Source organism: Strigops habroptila, chromosome 5 (genome assembly GCF_004027225.2).
Source record: "Strigops habroptila isolate Jane chromosome 5, bStrHab1.2.pri, whole genome shotgun sequence".
In the NCBI taxonomy this organism is placed as follows: Eukaryota; Metazoa; Chordata; class Aves; order Psittaciformes; family Psittacidae; genus Strigops; species Strigops habroptila.
In genome coordinates this window covers 62,327,938-62,353,444 of record NC_044281.2, presented here as the reverse complement: position 1 = coordinate 62,353,444, position 25,507 = coordinate 62,327,938, and the positions used below count along the sequence as shown (strand labels likewise).

At 42.3% G+C, this 25,507-nt stretch overlaps 2 protein-coding genes across 12 annotated transcripts in view; both read left to right on the top strand.

Moving 5' to 3' along the window:
• WASHC2C (WASH complex subunit 2C) overlaps positions 1 to 17,984 on the top strand; it is a 39,994-nt gene extending 22,010 nt beyond the window's left edge. For 2 of the 11 annotated variants that reach the window (XM_030487827.1, XM_030487825.1), the window contains 9 exons: positions 410 to 601; positions 2,556 to 2,684; positions 2,876 to 2,971; positions 4,112 to 4,231; positions 5,918 to 5,980; positions 6,645 to 6,857; positions 9,138 to 9,749; positions 10,346 to 10,520; positions 13,740 to 14,224. In XM_030487827.1, the coding sequence (XP_030343687.1) occupies positions 410 to 601; positions 2,556 to 2,684; positions 2,876 to 2,971; positions 4,112 to 4,231; positions 5,918 to 5,980; positions 6,645 to 6,857; positions 9,138 to 9,749; positions 10,346 to 10,520; positions 13,740 to 13,876 (1,737 nt within the window). In that variant the 3' untranslated portion in view covers positions 13,877 to 14,224. Of the gene's footprint in view, positions 1 to 409; positions 602 to 2,555; positions 2,685 to 2,875; positions 2,972 to 4,111; positions 4,232 to 5,917; positions 5,981 to 6,644; positions 6,858 to 9,137; positions 9,750 to 10,345; positions 10,521 to 12,486; positions 12,575 to 13,739; positions 14,225 to 14,265; positions 14,351 to 14,872; positions 15,281 to 17,901 lie in introns of those variants that run through there. The other 9 variants (XM_030487830.1, XM_030487826.1, XM_030487833.1 and 6 more) reach the window with 7 other exon arrangements.
• ZFAND4 (zinc finger AN1-type containing 4) overlaps positions 16,853 to 25,507 on the top strand; it is a 28,008-nt gene continuing 19,353 nt past the window's right edge. Inside the window, exons 1-2 of the mRNA XM_030487834.2 lie at positions 16,853 to 17,138; positions 17,902 to 18,204. Of these exons, the coding sequence (XP_030343694.1) occupies positions 18,021 to 18,204 (184 nt within the window). The 5' untranslated portion in view covers positions 16,853 to 17,138; positions 17,902 to 18,020. The remainder of the gene's footprint in view (positions 17,139 to 17,901; positions 18,205 to 25,507) is intronic.

The following is a 25,507-nucleotide window of genomic DNA, read 5'->3' as shown; positions in this document are numbered from 1 at the left end:
AAGGTTCAGGTAATGCTTGCCACACCAAAGATTCCCAAGTTGCATGAATAGGCATCTTGGAGATAATGGCAAAACTGTTTAATGCAGCCTTGTGGCGCACATGCAACCTGACGTACTGAGGAGGAGGAAACCTTATGCAGGAAGCTGCTTATCAACAGTACTACAGTGTAGGGTAGAGGAGGAAACTTGTGTTCCCTTGGAAGTCATAAAGTGTGTTCTTTATCTGTGACTTGTTAATCTGCATGTTGCTATTCTGTCTACTTAAAAATTAGTCAAATATAGTTGTCTACTTGGTAATGAATTACAGAACTCTGACCACTACTAGCATTCAACCAAGGAAGCTTAGAGGGTTTAGACCTGAACTAAATAGGAAGCTGATGTGTTAATTTTTGGGTTGGTTTTTTTTTTGGTGGAGCCTTTTGCAGCAGCATCCTCAGAGCCAGCCAGCAGTTCAGATCTGTTTGCAACATCACCGCCTACCCTGGAGAAAGATGTCAAGACCCAAGCTAAGAAAGTGTTAAGCTTGTTTGAGGAAGAGGAGGAAGAGGAGAGACTGGAAGACAATGATGGCATTAAAAATGCACAGAAAGACATTGGTGTGGTGAGTCTAGGGAAGTTCTTGAACACTAGGAAATAGTATTTCTACCTCTAGTACTCTAGGCAAGGTTTTGTTTTTACCCTTCCCTCTCTTCCTGTCATGGAGGCTAATCTTTCTCTATTTCTAAACTTCCGATTCTTGGGTGGGAAATTATTCCTACTCTGCCCCATGATCCTGAATCTCTTTGTAAATTTTCCCATCCCACAAACTCGAAAGCATTTTGCTGCATGCTAATATGAAAAGAAATTCTCTACAGATGTTTTGATGCAGCTACTTGATGTCTGCTGTGCAGAACTGACTTCATAGTTACCGCTCAAGGTCAGAGGTACTAGGAAGTAGAAGGATGTGGAATTTGAAGCCTTGTGTTTTATCCCTTTACTTTCTTTATATTGTTGCAGTTTGCTTGGTGGCTATATACCTGCAGACTTAGCTTCAGCAAGAATCATCTTAGTCCTATGTTCTGTTTTTCAAGTATGTCTATTCACTTTCTTTGAAAAAGCCTCCAGTTGCCATATTCTTGCTGTCTGGCTCTCCTGATATAGCATATACCATCGAGAGTTAGACTTTGAGTCATCAGCAGCAGTATCTTTGAATCCATGGCAATGTTCTTATTTCTACTTGATGCAGATGTACCAAATTCTTTTCAGTAAAGTCGAAGTCATGTCAAAAATATATACTACATGTGGTATACTACAGCATACCCCAAGGTTTAATCATCTTAGTGTGACCATGTAAAGTTGTCAACCTTAAAGGCTATACACACTTCATTCAGAAGTCTTTGGAGTTGAATGAAATAGGTGGCTCTTGGAGAATTCTCTCTGTTTGTAGCTGCTTCTGAGTTAAAACAGATAGTTAGCTTGAGCATTTATTTACTTGTTGTGGATGTATGCCTTGTCTGTTTCTTTGGGGGGCACACTGTGAGATGGTTGCAAGAAGCCGTATCTGCCCTGTGAATTTGGAAAGATACAAATCTGTTCAAATCGTTCCTTCAAAGTACTCAGCTGTCAGCATATAAGTCACGATGTGATTAAGGTGCTGAAATACCTATTCATGCAAAAATCAGAATAGGTAATTTAGGAACTTAATCTTTTTGATAGGCAAATCTGAAAAGTGCTACTATTTTCCTCGCTTAGTTCAGCCTAATATGCATTTCAAGTGTGGATCCTTCTAGATGTGCGTTAGGTTTTCACGTATCAGGTCATAAACAGCAGTTGGAGGGCTTAAAAAATGTGACCTGGCTTTTGATATAGAAAGGCGTTGGTTTTGGTGTCCAAGCAGCTGATATTGGTTGGTTTGCCAGATAGTGAGGGACTGATAAGATGATATGTTTGACTGTCAACTTTTCCCCCCACCAGCAAATTTGAAAGTACAAGTTCTTGCCAAAGGCAGACAATGTTCTGTTCTTCGTTGTGGGGGTGTGTTTGCTTTAATGGCAGGAGAATGGGGAAATCTTGCAACAAAAATAGCTTTACAGGCCTTCCACTTTTTTTCTTTTTTTAATTTTATTCTTCTTTTAAAAAGTAGCTTAGGAAGATAATTAACCACATTCTCTTCCTCTTACTTCTCTGTCCTGCACCCTCAGCTGAAAAATTCAAGGCATAAAAGTCTTACTGAAATATAAACCTTACTGTACACTCATGATAACATGCTGAAAACTTTTTTCTTCCTTCTAAGAAAGCTTTACAGGTAAATAGTAACAGCTGGGTCTCAGGTCAACAGACACAGATACATTTTGGTTAATGTCTTCTCATCAAATTGAACTGTGAATACAAATATTTTTATTGTAAGTTTTGCAAATTGGGTCAAAGTAAAATATATAACTGTCAGTTAAAGTTGTTTTTTTGTTACCAGGGTTGTAGTGTAACCTCAGGTAAATTGTAACTTGCCTTATTACTAGGCAAGCTCATTCATGAGGAAGGAGTTTCTTACTGTGTGGACCTTTCTGCTCTCCTTCCAGGCTTCTGAGAAAAGTACTCGGCCCAAAAGCACCGGAGTCTTTCAAGATGAAGAGCTCCTCTTCAGTCACAAACTTCAGAAGGACAATGATCCAGATGTTGACCTCTTTGCCAGCCCCAAGAAGTCAGTGGTGAGTTCAAAGTCCTCTTCTGAACCTGCTATTTAAAAAGTCTTTGAAGTGTGCAGCCTACTGGTGTTTGAACACGGCTTAGAAATCACTGATTTCCAGCGGGGACCTAGTGCTAATATCAGTTCAGGCATTGTGGCCTGAAGGAGATGTGTGATCTGTGATACATCTTTCCTTTATGCTTTTCTCATTAGTCTGCAAACTGTATCCTGAAGCCATCATCTGGAGGAGGGCTTTTTGGAGATGACGATGAGGATGATCTCTTCAGTACTGCTAAAACAAACCTTCCGGTATCTGTTTCTCTACTGTAAATGTCTTATATAAAAGACATTGGAAAGAAGTGTATGGAAAGGATTTTTTTCCATATGGATCCCCGCAAGAAGTGAAGTGACTTCCCAAATATTTTGGGAAGAGCAGAAATGGCCATTGTGACCCTGAAGAAATAGGGAATAGAGCGGTCCATTAGGTCTCCCAAAGCTGGGATGAGAGGATTGGATTCTTTTTCTTCTGTGTACCACTGGGACTAGCTTAAGTGTAAGAGTACACACCAAAGCAGAAACCAGAGTAGTAGAGTTCGTATTGTTTAATTGTTCTACTGTTTAACTTGCTAATATTATTTCCCTGTAGTTCATGTATGACTGATGAGCCTTGCTCTCTGACTTATGTAATTAAAGTGTCTGCAGGTTGGTTTGATTTAAGGTAATGAATGTGGTATTAAAACCCTTGTGTGCACTGAGTGGTTTTTAGAGGATGAGCAGCTGCAGTAATGAACCAGACTGCATTACAGGTGGTCTGAGCTCAAAGTCCTAACATGCATTCTAAACTGCTACTGTAAATATACATAGCTTGACTCAGTTGAAGCCAAATTTCAGTTTAGTCTATTTTCATGCCTATAGCTGGAAGTTAGGCTAGAAAACTGGCAATAGTTCCTGGAAACAGTTTCTTTGAGGACTGTGGAAGGGGTGATCTTAAGTAATTAGCGCTTGGCAGCTACATATGGAGCCTGTTTGCTTGAAAACATAAATAGCACTGTTCCTTAGCTAGCTTTGTGCTTTTATTTTTCCCTGCTGTCCTGTGCATGAGGAAATACATATGCATTTGGAAGTTTATTGAAACTTTCATCTATTGTTCGCATAGACAGCAGTGGTTGAGAAGGAATGGAGGAGTGGAAGGCCCTTGTCTCTGCAGAGCCAAAAGGCAATGCCTACTATGTATTGCAGAGTCAAAAGATGTGGCTAGTTTTCTTTTCAGATAGAAGCAAGATTTTAAAAAGTTTTGCTTGTTTTGGTTTTTTTGGTTATGTGTTGGGTTTTTGGTGGTGGGGTTTTTGGTTTTTTTTTGTGATTGGTTGGTTGTTTTTGTTTTTTTTCTGATCTGCAGACCATGCTTTTTACCTGATTCATGTTGACTTGTGCTCTTAATGCTTTCAGAAAATACCTGAGAAGAAAACACTTAAGGCCAGTACTGGCCCTTCTTTGGAGAGCAGTAACCTTCTAGAAAATGCTCCAAGTGCCAAACAAGATGAAGCTCTAAAGGCAGTAACTACAGAGGCAAGTACTTAAATCTTGTGCTTTGAACAGAAGGCAAAGAAAAAGGAGATGTATCATTTTGTTTTAAATAAGTCTCTTGAAAAGATAAAAGCTAATGTCTGGATTCACTGGCACAAAGTGGCAATGCATGGTCAAACTTGTCTTCACTTATCAGCAGGTGCACTGTTACTAGCAAGAAATTTAAATGCTATTTATACAGTGTTTTATTCATTGCCCACATACTTACAAGGGCAAAATAAAAGGCAGTGAAGAACTACACCTCAGGTTCAGTTGGACTGAAAATGGGTTCTTGTTCATTCTTCTCTGAAGTGCCAATGTCTGTTGGAATGAATGTGATACTTTAAGTATAAGCAGCCTTTGTCAGAAAGGATATTGGAGCACACAGCACAAATCTGTGGCTGTTGAGAATCTTATCTTGGAGACTTTTGATGAGCAAACTACTCCTGTCCTTATTCTTACAGAACCAAGGGTATCTGAGATAGGCAGCCTGGATCTAAATTCTGGCTGGTGCCTCACAAGAGCTGCTTGTTGGATTTCCCTCTGTAGGAGATTAGCTTTTCATTGTGGGGGTGGGTGTTGTTGTTCTTCCCTGGGCTGAGGAACACAGAGCCAGTCTGTAGGGCTAGTAATTAGCCTGTCTTTCCTTATGGTGAAGTACTCCTTGACGTGCAGAACCACGCTTGTCTTCCTTCTATTTTTTTTTTTTTTTTTTTTTTTTTTTTTTTTTTTTTTTTTTTTTTTTTTTTTTTTTTTTTTTTTTTTTTTTTTTTTTTTTTTTTTTTTTGTAGCTACTGGCAGCCTGGTATAGGAATGATTTCAGCCTGTCTCAGGTTCATCTGAACACCACATGCATTGGAGAGCCATCTCCTCAGACTCTAGGATTCCTCTATCATGCTATCAAGAGCTCCAAACCAGTGTCCTAACCCTTGCACCCTCAGTTACCTCAGCCTGGCTGAAGGAGCTCTGACTGCCCAGTCAGACCAACAGCAGTACAGCCCAGCTCACAGAACCACGTAGACTATAAGCTTGTGGAGAGCAACCCCTGGGAAGAGCACCTTAGCTGATTCAGTTCATCTCTGAGTCCTAGAATTGATCCAAATCTTCAAACTAAACAGCTGTTCTTGCTCTTTTAGTCTAGTCTTATTTTTGGCTCTGATGGCTTACTTTCTATAGAGGAGCACTCACTTCTCTGAAGCTATTTTCCTTGCAGGCTGAGAGGTACAATTTTTGTAGCTCTCAGCTTCCATGTGGGCTTCATTGAAGTCTGTGGTCCTATTATATAGCCTGTCACAAAGGAAAAAAGTTAGTTATATCATGATCTGGCAACGTGGCTTCAGAGGGTCTTAGGGGAGGGAGTAAGTAAGGAGGTAGCTGTCACAGTTTGATTTGGCTAGTGGTGTGTGTGACCTGGAGAAGATGTAAGTTTTTGGAATACTATGGCAAAGTATAACACTGGGTAGAAGGAGGGTGGAATTAAATGTGATAATAAAGATGAGGCTATGGCATGTGGGGTATTGAAGCTGAAAATTGAGTGACTGTAGCTCTGGCAGTAGAATATGGTAACAAGGTATCTTCAGAAGAAATTGGTAAGCAGTGAGCTGCTTTCTATAGATGTATTAAAATGCAATCTATGGTCTGGTTGATAACAACTTGCCCACTTGTTTAATCCAGTGTAATTTTGTTCAGAAATCTACAGGTCCTGTTCCCATTAAAACCAAAGAGCCCTCATCTCGGATTGAAAAGCTACAAGTAATTAACTCTACTGGCATTTTGACTTTCAAGAAAAAAAACCCTTCCTTGCCTCACTGATGGCTTTCCCTGAAACAAAATCTTTTTACTTCCTTGCCTTGCTCTTGCATTATTTTTTTTTTTCAAATGGCGTATTTTCTATTACTTTTTTTGTATTGCATGTTTAACATTATTTCTTCTCCTGTTTCAGACCTGACTCTCAGCAGCACTATTTACTCTATTTTGGGAACAGAGGGTGGGCTCCTCTTTGACCTCCTATTGTTCTCAGCACTATTTTAACTATGATAAGAGGCTGTTAGGGGTTTGGGGTTTTGGTTATGTCCCTCTTCTGACATGAAATGACTAAACTGTCAATATCACAGTACCACTCTTGATGTCAGAACCATTGTCCTCAGCCAGGATACTCAGCTACATAGGAGTTTGGTCTGACATAATGTGGCCGTGCTGTTCCTGAAGCTCTTACACGGAGTATTGAGCACTCCACAGCCTTAGCGAGAGTGAGGACATGGGAGACACAGAAGTGCATAGGTATAAGAAAGGCCAGGCACTTGTAGAATGCCCATGTATGCTAATTCTTACTGCTTCTTTGGAGCCACACTTGCTCTTGAGCAATATTAACATGATTTCTTTCTGTGTGTATGTTTTTGTTTTCTCTGTGCTGTAGGCTAACTTAGCTATTAACCCTGCAGCCTTACTACCTGGTGCAATGCCTAAGGTCTCCAGTGTAAAGTCCCCCTTACCAGTTCCAGATGCTCCACTGCATGAGGCCAAGGATGTACAGAACAGCGAAGCCTTCTCTGCTGCAGGAAATAATGAAGAGCTAGGCATAAGCTTTGATCAGCCTATGCAAGCGGATACCTTGCACAGCGCAAATAAGGTAACCTTGGTATTTAGGAGGATAGAAAAGGGGAATAAAAACACAGTCTGTCTTCATGCAGGAATTTGTGTTTTGGTAGGCAAGTTCTGCTAACAGTGTGGTCTGTCTGAATCTAAATAGAGGTGTGGAAATCTAATCCCCTCTCACTTCCTTGGACCACTGAAGAGAAAGTCAAGCCTAATACATATTTAACTCTGTAACGGGCTTATGCATATGCCCAAATTCTGTACCTTTCTGAGGCACGTTCCCCAAATACACTGGTTTTCCCTACAGGGCAAAGGTATTTAGTATAACATCTTGTCCTGTCCCAGGAGACACCAACCTGAAAACCATAAAAAAGGCATCTCTCTAGGTTAACTCTAAAATACATTATGGACAGCTGCTGTGGCAAGATAGCAAGAACACATCCCTCTTGTAGGTTGACCTTTACCTCCTCTGTGGATAAAAATGTCATGTTGTCCTGAACTGTCACTCCTAATTCTTTTTCAAACAAAAACTTTGTTTTTAAAGAAAAAACAGCCACAAAACCAAAACAAAAGAACTGTTACAGCTTCTGACATGGTAGATCTCTACCTCCTGACTCACTTGGGCTTTTTTATTCATACCTTTTATTTTATGGACTGCAAAAGGCATATTCTAATTAAAGATTTAGTGGTTCTTAAAAAAAAAAAGAGCTTCAACCATGTAGTTAAAATTTGGTTTGGGTGCTTATGATTTTATAAATGTCTTGGATTTCCTGACAGCAGCGATTTCAACAAGGTAACTTCAATCTTATCTTTGATTCTTTTTTTTCCTTAATGCTGCTAAGACTGTTCATTACTGGATGAAGAGCAGAGATGACTTTGGAAGATGCAGCAGCTGTCACCACAATGGCTGATGTGATTCCTTAGTGTCAAATGGTTTTGAAGCTTGTACATCAGACTAAAGCATTACCATGTAGGCACAGTTGTTTCCAATAGCAGCATGTCCTGCACAACAAACAAACCCCTCTATCATACTTTTAAATAGATAGGCTTGCAAAAGAATAGAGCTCCTAAAGGTACATATGGTCAACCTTGAATGTTGATGTATGTTTGTTTACAGAAGTAAGCTGAGAAGCATCATCTCAGTAACTATACAGTGAATGTTTTTTGTGGCTCAGGTTACATGTCTTAATTTTGGCATGTCATTGCATCTTCAATCTTTCAAGTTTGAGTTTAAGCTGTAAGTATATATGGCCAAATGCACTTTTCTCCAAAGGCTGAAGCAAAGCAATCTACCCAGCATTCTGGCTGTCCTTTCAAAGAACAGTTCATGGAGCTGGGATCAGGTTTTTTCAAGTGCATCTCCCTTCCATCATAATTTTCCTATTTTTCAGCCATGCTCTGATCAGTACAGCCCCACATTCTGAAGGCAGATGTGCTCCTACAATGATTCTGACAAAAGCACATGGCTTCTTTAAGCTGTGTTACAGCATATCCGTCCAGATTGTCCTACTCCAATACAGCAATTAACAAAAGGGAAGAGGAAGTTGTACTGCTTTTTTTTCCTACCTGTGTGAATATTCTTGTCCATGTAGGATATGGTAGAGGATATAATGGAAACTTGGGGGGGGGGTGTGTCTTAAAAGCATGAGAGGAATGAACTGCAGTGGACTATAAATAAAATGAAATTAAATGGAAAATTTAATTAGCCATGGCTTGCACAGGCTAACTGTACTGCAGAAGCCCCTGGATTAGCAAGGTATTACCTAATGCCGAGGGACTAGAGTGGCTTGCTGGCCTGTGTTGTGACTCTCTACTAGTGAGTGCTGTTGCTTTCATACCCCAGTTCCACCTGCTGTGGAATGATCAGAGGGCAGCAAATCAAAAGTCCTAGATTATTTTTCTGAACCTTGTTGCAAACTCTAGCCTAAAGTTGAATGGCCCACTTGTCCATCTTTCCCCTTTCTGAAAAATGGGGAGAATGGATGATGCTGAGCTGATAATGAATAGTTCTTGCTGCTTCTTCCTATAGTCTAAATCTGTGTGTGTGCTCAGCATTCGTTGCTCAAGATTCCCAACTGAGCATTTGTTTAAATGTACATGTAGCTGTGTAAGTTACTTAAACCAGAGCTGTGAGCAGAACTTGTAGTTAATTCCATTTCAGTGTGCTAGTATGAAATGGGTAATGCATGTTAATTGCAGTGTTGTGAAGGCGAAGTGCTACAAGGAAACATAACAAGAATCCTAACCTGTCTTCTGTGAAGTGACGGGTTTTTTCCTTTTGTATAACTCTTCTGCTTTTATTACTTTCTTGCAGACCAGGATCAAGGTTACAGGAAAACGAAGACCTCCTAGCAGAATGGCCCGCCGCCTAGCTGCCCAAGAGTCTGAAGAGAATGAGGAGGTGGACAGTGCTAAAGAACCACAATTGTCTCTACCAGAACAGATGTCAGCAGTAGTGAACATAAAGGAGCCTCTTACTGCTAAAGCAGAGTCCAAGGAAAATGGCTTTCTCTCTAGCTTGTCGCTACCAGCTCATGGCAGTGTTTTGTCTGCTGGGACAAACAAACTCCTTCCTCCAGAACCCACAGACCAAGGGGATGATCTCTTTGAATCGGAAGACCTTTTTGTAAGCAGCTCAACATCCAGACCAGCCACACAATCAAAGTTAAAGGAGGAAATGCCAGACAGTGTGGCTAACAAACCCATCAAGGGCAGGGAGAAAAAGCCTAATCTGTCTGTTCTGGGTGCTCAGGACAGCAATGATCTCTTCCAGCCTGTACAGCAAAAATCTTCAATAAAAAGCAGCCCTACATCTCTTTTGGAGGAAAAGGAAGACTCTCTCTTCACCTGTCAGAAAACTGGAAAAAAGGAGTTGAAATCTACTGTCCGGCAAGCTGTTGACCCTACTATCCAAGATATCTTTGAGGTAGTGGTTGAGCCTGCCACCTTGGCCTTTTTGATCCCCAGGGCCTTATGCAGACCCCTCTACTTAGGCACAGGCTTAATGGAAACTGCTGATTAGGATGGGGTGTGCAGGATAGGCAGTGAAGTAAACTGTCAGTCATGCTCTGCTACTGAGCAATAGAAACCATTTCTTTAGTTGTTCACCCTTATTAGCAAAAGTGGGTTAAAAGGTGGAGCCTTAACACAGAGCAGGCATGTCACTGAATGTGCTGTGACAACATACCTATGATTATGACCTTTTTCAGAGTAATAAAGTGTTTGGTTCTTATCTTTTAGCTGTCTGTTCGACACAGCAGCTCAAATAACCCTTTCTAAAAAGGAATAAAGTTGGCAGGCTGGGCAGCTGAAACAAGCCTCTGTGTGTCGTACTTGACCTGTGCAAAATCCCATACTAAGGCACTTCTGCAAAGTCCTTCATGGGGAGAAGGGACTTGAACTTCTTGGATTTGAGAAGCCCAAGGCTGTCAGTCTTCTAAACATCTTAGCTCTGTGTACAGATAATTTGACTATTCTCTTTGTGTGGTGTGTATTGATGACCTCTCTATGCTTTGCTCCAAGGATGATATATTTGCTACTGAGGCAACTAAACCAATGAACAAAGCAAAAGAGAAAATGCCGGAGACCAACCTGTTTGACGATAACATTGATATTTTTGCGGATCTCACTGTAAAACCAAAAGAGAAGAAGACCAAGAAAAAGGTGGAACAAAAATCCATATTTGATGATGAAATGGGTAAGTCTTGCTGCAAATCTCATAATATTGTCCTGAGTTGCATTCATCAGAGGTGTTTTAGAACCCTTTGCTTTCTTTTAACTTTTCAACTGCTCTAAAATCTCTGGTCATCTTTGGATTTTAACATTGGATGAGAACTTCCTAGATTTGTAGGACTAGCATGGCATTTGAAAGATTTGAGAAAGTGTATAAAATTCTTCTGAGAGAAGGAATAATATAATTTCTGTAGGGATTTTCTCACTTGTGGGAATTAAAGAATTTTTCTTGTCTGGATTAAGAAACTAATCTCATGTTGTTATGGCTCTGAGATACATTCTCTGTTTCAATTTGCGTAGCTTTTTGTGTCATACTTTCGGGTGAATCAGTGAAATGATGAAATTAACATCTCTTCCCACCCCACCTTCACTATTGTGTTGACTACTTTGGAGGCTGTAAGATTTTGTTTACTTCCCTGTACACTCAGAACAATTTACAAATACTACACCTGGAAGCAAAAGTTTGCCGTTTATAATTTGTTGAGAACGCAGCATATAGTAATGTGAAATGATGCAAAGCGTGCTCCTTTCTTGCTCTCCATCAGTGGAGGTATTGAAAGTCATTTGATTCCCCACTGTGTGTTTGTTCTCAGGCTCTTCATGTTTATAGCTCTTCTTTGGGATTGCATGTATTTCTTTTCCTATAAGACAAAAAAAAAATCCCTACTTCCTCTAGCTCTGATTCTCGTCATCATTCTTTCTAACCTGTTCAAACTGAAATTGACTTCTCACTGTTTTGCTTGGACTACTGTTAAACATTCCAGCCTGATGGAATGGCCTGATTGAAGTCTGTAGGTGTGTTGGAAAGCTTTCCAGAGAATGAACATCTTGAGATTTTAAAACCTTCTCAACTGATATAAAAAATAAGTCAAATGTTTGCAGGCAAGGTATTTGAAATACGTATTGGATGGTTAAAATATCTTAACATTTTACAATTTTTCAAGTAGCCTATAGCAAACGAAAGAATTGCCCAAACTGCTACCCCTTCCAAATATTTCAGCGCAAAAATCTAGACCCCATTTGAAAAAACAGTTGTAGAATGCCACTTGAAAGTATCATGGAAAATTAACCACTCAGAACCTGTCATTTCCACTTCCATTTTTGACGTCTACTCTGTTGTCAGAGCTTGTTGTTCCATGTCACATCTGATCTTGATACATCTACAGCACCCTGTATCTGGTGGAATTCATCTTCCTCTAGAGTACTGACTGGTTTTGGTGCAGCTGTAAGTATGCAGCCTCCTAGTACCCAAAGCTATGGGGCTCCAGAACACCAGCAGGGGTATAGGGAATATGCTTTAAGGTGAGGATGCCCTGCTGGCAGTAGAGTAGTAGAACTGGCACTTGCCTATACTTCAGGTTAAGGGTTGATTTAAGTGATTATGGTAGCATGATCCTTTATCAGGGCTGTATACGGTTGTCTTAGGATCCTTTCTGCTGCAAATAAAACATTAAGTGGGTACAGTTTGGGAAGGGGGTGGAGGCTGCAGGCTGCTTTCCTTTTTCCTACCACAGCTTCTGGTCACTATTTACTACATTTGTGCTAGGCTTGTGGTGGTAGTATTAGAAAAACTCTTTCTTGGGTCTTTATCCTCCTAGCCTCCTCAGTGAATTTATGGCTGATGACACAAACATTTTGATGTTTGTTCTGCCTGTCTGCAAAATGGTGACTAAGATTGTGCATTGACAAATACTGTTTTTCACAGCCAAAACTTTCCTATTCCTTAAGCCTTGTTATAAAATGGGAATGATACTTCTACTGCTTATGCACTCATTGTACTTCCCCTCTGCTGTGAAGCTAATCCATGTGATAGCTTCTTGCTTTGGAGTGATGCCAGTAGGGGATTACTCTGTTTTACCGCCTTTCTAAACTGCTTTTGTGCTGAAATGCTGTCCTGGATTATTCCCATATAATCCCTATGATCAGCACAGTAGCAGATGTGCTGGAGTGGAAGAAATAGCAAGAAGAGAAAGGCAAGCACATCGTGATAAGCCACTTCATGCTTGGCCTCTGCTCAAGGTTAGGATACGTGCTGAAGGCTGACATGCTAATTTTTATATTCTGGACTAGTAAATGGCTATTAATCTCTGTATAAGACCTGTGTTTTTTTAATAGGGATTCAAGACCAGTTATGTGCCTGTTACACTGGCCTTGCGAATCACTAGTAATCCACATATCTCAGTCTTGTAATTTTCTTTTTAACCTCTCGTAATCCAACTGTGTAATCTGACTATCCTAAACTTAAAAACTTAGTGTATAGGAAGAGCTACGATATTGTGTGTGCCCAGGAAACCTCAGGGCAACACTTCAGCATGTGTATTGTAGCAGCTCCATCCTTTTCCATGAGCAGAGTCCTCAATGCGAGCAGCACTAGGCACAGTAAGAACTGCAGGTCTGGGAGCTCTGCTGCTGGCACAGGGTATCTGGGTTGGGTTTCATTTTTACTTGTTGTTATATCTTTCAGGAAAGAACTCTGTCTTAATAGCAATATGATATTTTTCCACTTTGTTATCCTAGTTATGAATAACAGAAATGCTTGTATTGAGGAAGGTGGTGGGAGATCTTGATTCAGGACTGTACAGAGACTCTTGAATATTCAACAGGATGGTGGCTGTAGCTGTCTTTCTCCCTGCATCTTAGCGGTGTGTTGTTCTTAAGTGATGCATGCTGTATTCTTATTGTGCTATAGATCAAAGATTCTTGTATGGCTAGTAGATGTCAGGAGTAGTCACTAGCAAGTACCATCTTTTCCTCTTCTTATTTCTCTGGGAACAACCTCACAGCAATTAGATATCTGTCCTGGGTTCAGCTACAGCAGTCATTTTTCAGGTTCCTCAGACGTTAATGTTCCAGATAAGAGGGATGTTATCTGGCACTTGCACGATGGAATTTATTGTGGAGGTTTAATTTATTAGTACTTCTCAAATGCTTATGAAAGCTTGAACACGTTATAAAATACAAGTATTATGCTGCTCTACTGAGAAGAAACAATATTCTTAATTTGACTTACAGCTAACAGCTCCCACGTATGTCCTTACAAATGCATCTAGAATCGCAAGCAGCAGGAAAGCATTTGTTTATCACAGAATGTCCTTGGCAGTCACTGCTGTGTGCTGGAGACTTATGTACAATGTTACTTCTGTTTGGCAGTCACTTCACATTAATTTTTTTCCCCCCTCTTTAGATGATATCTTCTCTAGCAGCCAAGTCAAGATACCCACTCCCAAAAGCAGATCTTCCCAAGCAGCCTCAGAAGCAAAATCTGAAAGCAAGACACTGAGCGCATTTGATGACCCACTGAATGCCTTTGGAGGCCAGTAGCCAAGAGGAGTGTGTTGCAGAGAGGAGGCTTTCCTTACGTCCTGTACAGTACTAATACTCTGGATTCTCTAATCCAATAGTGCTGAAATGAGATAACTGTGGATATTTAAATGATTACCCATTTAAAATGGTTAGTATTCTCTTGTCCTGGGTCTAACTGCACTAAATGATATATTTTTTAAAGAAGACAGTAACTTCCTGCTATCTTGTTTCCATGGTGCCCAGATGAATATAGCCTGTGCAATACCTGCAATGAAGTAATCTATTATACAAAGTATAGTTTGTTTTATTGAACAGATCTATAGAGAAAATAATTGATAAATAGTAAATGGAGTCTGTTAAACCAGATCTGTCTGTATGTCTTACTTTCCTCTTTACCACTTGCTAAGGACCACTTTTCGTTACTTGAAAACAACCAAAACCACTACAGTGCCTTGTCTGCGTCAGCTGCCAATCAACTGAGCTAATGTTAGGGTAAGACTGGGTTCTGTTATCAGGTACAGCTTCTCTTCTTATGTAATCAAGCAGTTAATAAGTCTTAGTGCAGGACTTGACACCATTCACAGAGAGGGTATTTCATATTGGCAGCTAATGTGGTCTATAAAAATAACAATGGCTAAAACTTCTCTGCCAGAAAGAGCGTGTTATAGATGAGCACCTAGTGCTCTATGAAAACACCAGAAAACTGATGTTGTCTTCTATTCAAGTTGTAAGCCACTAAAGAGATTTTTTTTACCTAACTGGATTTGCTAAAGTTTTGCAAATAACACTTTCCAAGAAGTCTATCTGAACTGAGCATGCTTGGTTGCTTCCAGGCTAACAAGCCTGTGTGCACACCTTAGTTCAAAGACCCACTTGTGCCCAAAGGCTTGCCATCTAGTTTCCTTTCTCATCTGTAACATGTTGTAGGCTGTTTGCTGAAGGCTGCTATTTTGTAGAATCCTTGTAACTGTCCGATGCATTTGTCTTAACCTTCTTGCTTCCTGTGTTTTCTAGATGGTCCTTTTGGAACTGATGCCATTATCCATACTTGATGCCCAGTGGCAGACACTTGCTCTCCTGCATGCATACAACCAGAGCAAATGCATAAATGTAGAAGGATCAAATGTTGCTCTTATTTTACCAATGAATCCCAGCAATTCTGACTTTAAAACTAGATGTGCTGTTTTAATGATAGTGATGTACTGCTTTATCTTCAACTCTTAAGACTGTTCTGCATGTGCTCAGAGGACTTCGAGAGAAATTCCCACTTTCATTGAAGCCCTTGTTCTGAGACATCTGCTTCAGTCTCTTGTTTCTCAAGTTGAATTTACTTTATCAGGCACAGTAAACACTGCAGCTGAAGCATCTAGCACTAATGAGGGAAAAGCAGAATGGAAGGTTGGAAGGGATAAAGGAGAAACACTGTGTATTGATTTGAGTCATAGGTGGGCCTGGCAGTGATTCATGTTAAATGGGGGCTAAGTTGGGAGTAGCAGATTGGAAAGGAATGTAGGAGCTATTTGCAAATGGGTGTCTACAGTGAGAGCACTTGCACTTTATTTATAGGCATTACATCTGCTGCATATGCCGCATACATGATTTGGACTGCTGCTTTACTCCTTTCTCCCATGCTTAGAAGGGCTTCAAAGACATACTGGGAGAAAGAAGAAAAAGATGGTGAATTCTTCTATTTCTTTTCTGCATCCTCCTTTCTTATTGGCCCTTCACATTAATAACCTCTACTAGCATTGCAAAGAGTGCTCTTCACAAGCCAAGACCCTGGAGGCCAAAAGCTGTTGGAGCAGGAGGAAAAAAAAACTCCTGCCTTAAAATGTTTCTTAAACTTTCATATGAAAGTAGAGAAAACTTCTTGATAGAAAGTTGCACCATGACACAGATCAAAACCCCTCCTCCCCCCAAACTTTCTAAACTGGCACAGAGAGAGTCTCTTCCCCGTGCTAAAATGAAGTGGTCCTCAATTAACTGTGAATCCTGGTCTAAGCCCTTTGCTTTCGGGAGAGTGGTGGCTTTTTTAACTGAGTTTTGGCTTGGTTTGTGTCCTTTTTTTTTTTTTTTTTTTTTCCTTTTTTCCACCAAAATTTGATAAACTATAACTTTTCTAGGAAGGGCAGAGCTGGAGGCCCAGTGTTACAGCACCCACGACTTGCTCAGCGCTCTTTGTCAGAGGGTTCTGTACCTGCTGTGTGCGTGTGATAAAACACAGTATGTGTTCTGTTTGTTTTAACTGACTCTAGCTGTTATGTTTCAGGCCCAGCGCAGGTCTTGCATTATTTAAAACCTAAAGGGAAAGTAAACTGCTTAATGTAATTAGCACCTCCTAATAAGGTAAGCTTGTTTTGTCTAGCGTTTCACTGGAAGACTCCGATGGTCTGAGAGAAGTGCTGCTCCTGGAGACCAGCCTGACTGACTGACATTGAAGCAAGAGCAGAGCCAAGCACTGACCTTGAGTAAAAGTGCCCAAGAGCCGTGCTCGCCTCCTGCCAGCGGCTGGGGCTGGCTCAGGACAGCGGGTGGGCCTGCGCTGGCTGGGTGTCATCCCACTTGTGCTTCGACTGGGCCTAGCGCTGCGCTAGTAAGCGTTAGCGCTGCCTGGGTGCCTCTCGGTTTCGGTTTGAGGTATAAACGCTGGGTTTGCGCGTTCTCCCTGAGGAAATGCAGCGCTAGGGCCGGGGCGAGCGCCGCCCCCTTGGCCTTGCCCTTACCGCCTGACCCCGCACCGCCCACAGCGCCACCGCTGCTAGACTACACGTCCCAGGAGCCACCGCGGCCTTTCGTCACGTGGCTGCCGTTGTTAGCGGCGGGGGCGTTGCATCCGGGTCCTTCCCCGCGCACGCTCTGCCTCCCCGCGTCTTAACGACCACAACAAGCGGGAGCAGCGCTCCCGGCCCGGCGGACACCCGCCCCCGGCGGCTCCCGGAGCACCGCCCCTCGAGGGAGCTGATTGGGCGAGCTGCATGAGAACGGGCGTCGCATTGGCCCGTAGGAGGCTGCCCGGCGGGGATGTCCTGAAGGAGAGGTAGGCGCGGGGGCTGCCGGGCAGCGAGTGGCGGCGGTGCGGGCGTTGGGGGCGGCTCCCGGGTCCTACCCCCTTACCCCGCACCTCTGCCTCCCCCCCGCTCCGTGAGTCCCTCCGGCTCCGTGAGTCCCTCCGGCTCCATGAGTCCCGCCGGAGCTGGCGAGCTCCTGTGAGGCGCGGCGGGCGGCGCTGCGCGGGGGGAGAGGAGCCGTGTCTCCCCCCGAGCGGGCCCAGCGGCGGCAGGTGAGATGAGACCCCTCCCTCCCTCCTCCCGTCGCGGACCGGCTCGGCGGCCTCCGGACCCCCGGGAGTGCTGCTCCCTTGGGGTCCCTGCGGCCCGAGGAGAGGGGCAATGCGCTAACCCCTTCGCCGGGTGGTAAGCGCGTCACTGGAGGGACGGCGGGTGGATCCCCCCGGGGGTGGGCTGGGGCAGGGCTGGTCTGGGCGGCGGGGCCCGCGTCCTACCCGGGGTATGAGGCGGCCCCGAGGCGCGGCGGCTGCGGGGGGTGGGAGGGAGGGTGGGCAGCTGCTCTCGCTCCTTTGTTTGCGAGCGCTCGGCTCTGCTGGCCTGGGTCCGGCCTGCCGCCCGGTGCAGGGCTGGACTGGGCCCGGGGGAGCATGGAGCGGCCCAGGAGGCAAAGCTGTTGTCTGTTCTGTTGCTCTCCCCGAGCCCGGACGAGTCCCCGTGTTTATGCCTTCCTGGAGTTTTTTTCCCAGGTCTGATCCTGCTGAGGGCTCAGCTCTTGTTGGTTTTGGGCGTTAATGTAGGTCGCTTGTGAAAACAAAGTAAAAATGAGAAAGGTAGTAGGTAGGACCTGGAATGCTGTCTGAAACTAGAGTCCTAAAATGACAACATACTAATACCGTTTGTAGTTATCTGTTGTACCACATAGATAGTAATTTACTGCTTCTTAATAGCTATTCCATTGTTCATCAAGAATAAATTGAAACTCTCTTCAACAGCTACATTCAGATGTTGTTAGAGCTATGCTTGTTTGCTTTATAGGTGAAAAATCCTAGACATGAACAGCGATGCACCACACCTGTCCTCAAAGCTGACTTGGCTGGAAGTGGAATGTGGTTTTCTGACAGATCTCCTTACAAGGAAGTTGTAAATCCTTTGTAATGGCCAACAAGAAAGAGCCTCCTTTTTTCAACGAAGATAATATGGGACCATTTCACTACAAGCTTCCTTTTTATGAAACTATGGAGCTCTTCATTGAAACACTTACAGGAACATGCTTCGAACTGCGAGTTTCCCCTTTTGAAACGGTTATTTCTGTGAAAGCTAAAATTCAAAGACTGGAAGGTACTATTCTGTCATATTTCAGTAGAAACTTTATCACTGTAGAGAAAGTCTTGTTTTACAAATTATAATTGTTATTCAAATTGGATAAATTACTTGTTCAGTAATATGTATATGAACTAGGCACTTGGTTTATGGCTTGGGTTTAATTGGAATTGAGGGGTTTTTCTGCTCTTTCCTTTTCCTGTCAGTTCACAGCTTGGACTTCACTGGAATTGTTATTTTTGCGCACCCCCCCTTTTTTAATTAAGGTAAATCTTTAGAAGTCTATGGTAGATCATTAATTGTGATGTGGGATATAGCATTTTTGGTATTGAAAGTGTTCTCTGGCATAAGTTGTTAACTAGCAAGATTATAAACTTGAGTCTTGCAGTATGTTTGTATTGCAGCTGTCAAGCATACTTTAAACATAGGTGCTCTGGTTGTTGCTTCTTAGGTTGGTCAGTTTATGGTTTGTTTATGATACTGCAGTCACAAAAACAGCTGCAGTGCAGGCAGATGCAAAGGTGGCTTGAAGTTACTGATTAGAATTTTGTTTAGGTGAATGATCTTTTTCTGGTGAAAGTCTGGCTGAACGCTGCTTTGTCTTAAAGTGATGAACTTGGCACATCTTGCAGAGTGAAAACCTCCTTTAAGTTATGAGTCCAGTCCTGGTGCTAGTGTGAGGAGAAAAGATGTAGCTTAGTCCTCTCTCACCTCTTTCCCTCTACAATGAGGGTGATCCTGTGTGAAAGAACGTAATTTAAAATACACTTTGAAGCATTGCATCCTTTTCCTCACTTTGGAGGAGTTAGAAAACTATGTAGCTACACAAGCTGAGGGTATCAGAGTTGCTGATTTTAAGAAAAGGCATCCTGTCTTTCCCCAGCATACCTGAACACTTTTTTCATTCTTCTGTCTGTGTGGAACCCACCCTCTGGGAGATGTAATGTGATGCTTTAGACTTGAATCTGAGGTACTGTGCTCCTCTTATGGAAATCTGCACTAATGGATGGAAAAAAATATAGCTGACAAGTCTTAAAACACAGAAGCATTCAACGACAGGGGTGACTTTTTGCTAGTAAGGTCACGTAGTAAAAGCTCCACCATGCAGATAACTAGAGTTTACATCAGTGTAGCTCCATTAGCGCAGCTATCTGGATGTGCTTTTGTTTCCTATGGACAGGGACATAATTAATCACAAGTCTGAGAACATGTTGAGATGCTCCTGGAGGCTAGAGGTGAAACAAGAAAAGGAAAGGGGTTTTCTTCATGACTGAATATAAGCGTAGGAGTGATGCAAGCATATACATGATAGAATGCTAACTAAGAGTGAATTAAAAGGGAGCATAGGCAATAGAGTATGCAAGAAGGCAGGCTATCTGGACAGTATAGATGGAGGAGTGAGTGTTAAAGGATGCATGAAAAGACAGTAGGAGGTGCAAGGAAGAGGAATTTCTCATACTTTGAAATAGGAGATTGCCAATAGACATCTTGAACTATACCTGTACCTTATTATTGTAGGCTGGGTGTGCCTAGCTTACAAAAATGTCATAGTTTCTTATTAGAAGAACAGCTCAGTAATGAAATTATAATATTTATTCAGAATTTTGTTCACATGTTGTAGTTGATAGAATGATGGTAATGGTTTAGGTGCCTGCTGTATGGACTTTATTAGTAAGTAAATTTCATTAAAACGTGGAAGATAAGACTTCACTGGTGCTTATCATTGAATTGTTAGAAGTCAGTTGAAATACCTTGGTACTCCAGAACAGAGTTTAAAATATCTGCAGTGTCCTGATTAGTATGATTTATTTGAGGCAGAGTGAAGACAGATTGATTGGCTCTGTGTGGAGGGGACAGATACACAGTGACAAATTAATTTTAGGTTGCTTTTGGGGTTGATACTGCATGTAAAAAATAATGAACCACTTTTAAATGACAGAGTTCCTGTTACAGTGCACAAGTGCAAGCAATGAATCACCCAGCTGGAGCAAAAATCCTAAAGTAATATTGCTGTTGTAATTTAGTATGGGAAGTATAAAGCTTACATCTGTTCCTGTTTCTGCTGCTGTTTTTCATTTTTTGTTATTGTATAGTGTCATCTTTCATGGGGTGTGAACAGAAAGGTGCATTTAAGCTGCACTTCTGGCTGAAGAATGCTTCCTGCACTGCTGTGAGACTGTATAGGGTCCCTAGTATATGTGTTGTCTCTATGGACTCATTTGGGTGTTGAGGATAATAATATGTAGGCATATAAAAGGACAAGTTGTGGGAAAATTATCTAAGACCTGAGATCTCCAAGAACGAAATCTAGAATTGTCTCAGAAGTTAACAAATTTTTTCAAATGTCACCAATGCCTCTAGTTGTAAAAGGCTAATAATAAAACGAAATTAAGAAAACTGATCTTTGTCAACAACCTAAAAATCAGTTATTTGTACATATACAGTGCTGTAGACTGCACTGTAGTAATAAAGGATAATATGGATGGCATGTTAGGAATTTTGTATACTTGTCATTCTTGATGCCTGTTTAATGATCTGATATGGGAAGGGCCTGTTTAGACAGCTGTAGTAGACATTGGTACCTTACTAAGAAAGAGCTCCAGATCTCCAGCTTTCTGTTTCCAGTTGGTTTTAAGTCAGTAAAGAATATGGGTAAAAATTTATTAATGGGTTCTAATGCATCTGAAATTTCAGTGCAAATCTACTTGTAAATTGAAGTTAAAGCAGATCTGACATGTGTTTGGATCAGATCCAGGCATTTGTCCTCAGATATGTTCCACGCAAAGTAAGTAGTTGGTATCCAAAAATTTAGATTTGTTATAATTGTTGACGTCATCTACCTGGACTTGTGCAAAACGTTCGACACTGTCCTGCACGACATCCTTGTCTCTAAATTGGAGAGACATCAATTTGATAGATGGACCACTCGGTGGATAAAAAACTGGCTCGATGGCCGCACGCAAAGAGTTGTGGTAAATGGCTCGATGTCCAGTTGGAAACCTGTAACGAGTGGTGTCCCTCAGGGATCGGTGTTGGGACCGGTCCTGTTCAACATCTTTGTCGGCGACATGGACAGTGGGATTGAGCGCGCCCTCAGCAGGTTTGCCGACGACACCAAGCTGTGTGGTTCGGTTGATACGCTGGAGGGAAGGGATGCCATCCAGAGGGACCTTGACATGCTTGTGAGGTGGGCCGATGCCAACCTTATGAAGTTTAACCAAGCCAAGTGTAAGGTCCTACACCTGCGTCGGGCAATCCCAGGCACTGCTACAGGCTGGGCAGAGAAGAGATTCAGAGCAGCCCTGCAGAGAAGGACTTGGGGGTGTTGGTTGACGAGAAGCTTAACATGAGCCGGCAGCGTGTGCTTGCAGCCCAGAAAGCCAACTGTATCCTGGGCTGCATCAAAAGAAGCGTGACCAGCAGGTTGAAGGAGGTGATCCTGCCCCTCTACTCTGCTCTTGTGAGACCTCACTTGGAGTACTGCGTACAGTTCTGGTGTCCTCAACATAAAAAGGACATGGAGCTGTTGGAGTGAGTCCAGAGGAGGGCCACGAGGATGATAAGAGGGCTGGAGCACCTCCCGTATGAAGACAGGCTGAGAGAGTTGGGGCTGTTCAGCCTGGAGAAGAGAAGGCTGCGTGGAGACCTCATAGCAGCCTTCCAGTATCTGAAGGGGGTCTACAAGGATGCTGGGGAGGGACTGTTCCTTAGGGACTGTAGTGGTAGGACAAGGGGTAATGGGTTCAAACTTAAACAGGGGAAGTTTAGACTAGATATAAGGAAGAAGTTCTTTACAGTGAGGGTGGTGAAGCACTGGAATGGGTTGCCCAGGGAGGTTGTGGATGCTCCATCCCTGGCGGTGTTAAAGGCCAGGTTGGACAGAGCCTTGAGCCACGTGGTTTAGGGCAAGGTGTCCCTGCCCATGGCAGGGGGGTTGGAACTAGGTGATCTTAAGGTCCTTTCCAACCCTTACGATTCTATGATTCTATAATGCTGACTTTGGAGCCACCTAGGGTGAATTGCTCCTTGTCTCAAATTCACTGAATGAGCTTTTTAAAATGGTACACTGGAGAAGAAATAGCTTCCTTTGCCTCTACTGGTGGCATAAAAGCTAGAATTCACAGCCAGCAGCACAGCATAGCATGGGCAGCAGTGTTACCTGCTCCATTGGTTTTATTTGATTTTTTGTATTTGAAAGCAGGATCATGTGTTGGATGGACATGGATGAGCAGGATATGGATAAGGTGGTACCTGAGTTTCAAGGTGACATGAAAGACACATGAATGGTACTTAAAAATAGCGGGACTTCATTGAAAGAGGAAATAGCTTTTTGCGTTGTTTTTCTGGAAGGTATCTTCTTGCTGCCTCTATTGCACAAGTCTTTGTAGCTGCTGGGCAAAGTTTAGTATTCCTCATTTGGAAACACCAATTATTATACTGAATTTTATAGAAGGAACATTCAGATAGTGTATTCCCGGAGTGGCTAATTCTTTCATCTGTTAAAGAGCCGTAGATAATATCTGTAAATGTGTGCGTTCAGTAAGATAGGATCAAGTCTCAAGGGAAGAGGTGGGGGTTGGGATTTGGTGATAGTGGTATTGTTATTTTGTGGGAATTAAGTTGCATTCTACAGCTGGAGGGTTAAGGCCTTCATTTACATAGCTAGTTTTAAAAGAAGAAGAAACAACTTGGTCATGATTTGTTCAGTGACTGCTTGCAAGTGAATTTCATGGTCTGCATATATGGAAACATCTACTTTTTTAGATGAAAACTTAGGTATTCTCTTGTTCTTGTATTATCGTAAAGGGGAAAAACAGAACTAGCTTTTAGAGTACATCTTAATTTGGAATGCTTGTGTTCAGCAGGGAACAACAGATGCAATAGTAATTTTGTTGTATGTGTGCGTACTCTTAATTCATCGTGAGAGTTGATACTTTGGTCTTTTTGCTGTCATTTTTTTGCTGCCTATGAACAGCAGCTTCACCCGAAGCAAAGGAAGTGGATGAATATCAAGCAGATTTCTTCTGGATGTTGTAATTTCTTTCTAAATTATATGAATTCAGAGTATGTATTTATTACTACTTATATTAGAGAAAATAGTTATGTTTCTGTCAGGACTGGAGTAAGTAGGTTGCATAAGGGTAACAAGTTTTCAAAAAATCTCGCTTTTCTTCTGTCTGCTACTTTTCCTCTGTGTCTCCTGTTTGCTTTGTTATTTGCCTGTTTACTGTGCTGATAGAAACTAGAAGTTCATGAAGCTTCTTTAAGCTTACGCCTTGTCTGAGCTGGGAAGACATTCCTGCAAATGCAAGCTTGTGCCCAGATCAGATGGTTAGAGCAGCATCTGGAAGGTGTAAATAAGGTCACCTTTGCCAGGAAATTGGGCCTGTATCCAGTTAATGATGACTTGCTGTTACAGTCTCCTCCATCAATTCCTAGAATAAAGAATAGGTCAGCACTGATCACCATGTACGCTAACTAACGTAGCTTACTATCGTGCAAATGAAAGCTGTGAGGTTTGAGAGTTGTGAAAACAGTCCTGCTGCCGTAAGTTGTGAACCTTTGCACCTCTTCCCTAGCGTAGCTAGTTTGTGGGGGAAAATAAGACTTGTCAGCACAGCCTTTCTGCAAGCAGGAACAAATAAGAAACTTTCCAGCAATTTGGCCATTGGATCAAAGATAGGTAAACTCTCTGAACTTTGACTTCTAAATGTTTGTGGTGTTTTTAAACACAGTAACCTTTTACACACAACATAAAATCAAGTTTGTTCTGAAATCTACAGGTTTGGTTATTTGTTTCTGGGTCCAGTGCGACCATGTCAGTTTCTCTGGTGAACCTGCTTAGCATGCCAGAAAGAAGAGTAAAGGAGTGAAGCTTAAGAATGTATCTGATATGCTGATTCAGAGACAGGACAGAGTACTTCTCTCCTTTCCTCCCCCTGTTTTAGTAGGTCAGATTGTCAGTGCATCTGCAGCCATTTCAGGAGACAGTCTTGCATGAAGAGTGGTTTAAGGTTGCTTAAAGAAAGACCATCAAAGTTATTAGCAAGCATAGTTTTATAGTGAGTTAATAAAAGTGCAACTTAACAGAATTTAATGGCAAGGTTCACTCTTACTTATTACATGGATGAAACGCACAAAGGAAAATCTAGCTGAAGATGAATGATAGACTGAAGGTGCAAAAGGGTTAGGGAGACCCTCCTGTTGAGTCACAAGCTTCAGAATAGACCCCCTTGCTTTCTAAACTCCCCAAGGAGCCTAGGTGCAGCAGAGTCTAGTTTTAGTCTCAGACTTGGTCAGCGGTATATATCTAAAGGGTTACAAGTGTACCAATTCACCACAGAGGGAATTTTTACACAGCTTTCACCTACTAGCAGTTTGCAATTTTAAGATGGATCTTATAAAGTAAGTCAATAGTATTTACTACACTTGCTATAGCAATCTATATGAAGTCTATATAGCATATATAATCTATATAGCAATCTATATAAAACCTACACACACACATGCATACATGAAGACATATGTAGCCATACCTGCTAAAAATCCCCTCGAGGTCACGGAAATATTCCTGATGTCTCAGCATTTCTCAGTGGGTGAAGGCTGAGTCTCAAGGGTCCTGTCTTTTGGTGGTGGTCCTCCAATTATCACAAACTTTAGGGTTTGCATACTCTGAGGGGCATCCAACTCAGAGAGCGATGCTGGTTGAAGCCTGCTGTGGTCCAGGAGTGCTCAAAGGGTCTCACTCAGGACCACTGTTTATAGGGTCACAAGATGATTTGCTTTAGTCATTAGTAAATTTCCATCCTGACCACAATCTGAGTTGGTAATTACTAGAAATTTCTCAAACCTCCAGTAGCAATGGTACCATTCTACTCAGGCTACATCACAGGAAGGAGTGTTCTAAGGCAGTCAGGGGATGACTGATTTTATCTCCGCTCTCCTTTCCTACCTTAGCCAGGGAACAGGAGCCCCTGATGCGATCAGTGCTTCCCCCCTTAGCCATGCAAGAGTTCCTGGTATGGTCAAGGGACACTTCACTGCCCAACTCATTACACAAAGGCCAAGGCCTGATGGGAATTCCTGAGATAATGGAGCAGCCCAGGGGATGGGGGCAGGAGGGAATAGGGCAGACAAAAGCACCACTAGAAGTCTGCAGACTCTTCTGTCCTGTAGCATCACCTGGCTAGGCCAAGTCATTCTGGGCACTGAGATGTAGCTTGTTACCCTACTTACCTCTCTTCTCAGAACCGATCTAGAGCAGGCCAGTGATACAGTCCTGTGCTGCTTAGGGAGAGTGGATGGGTGTCTTGCAGTTCTT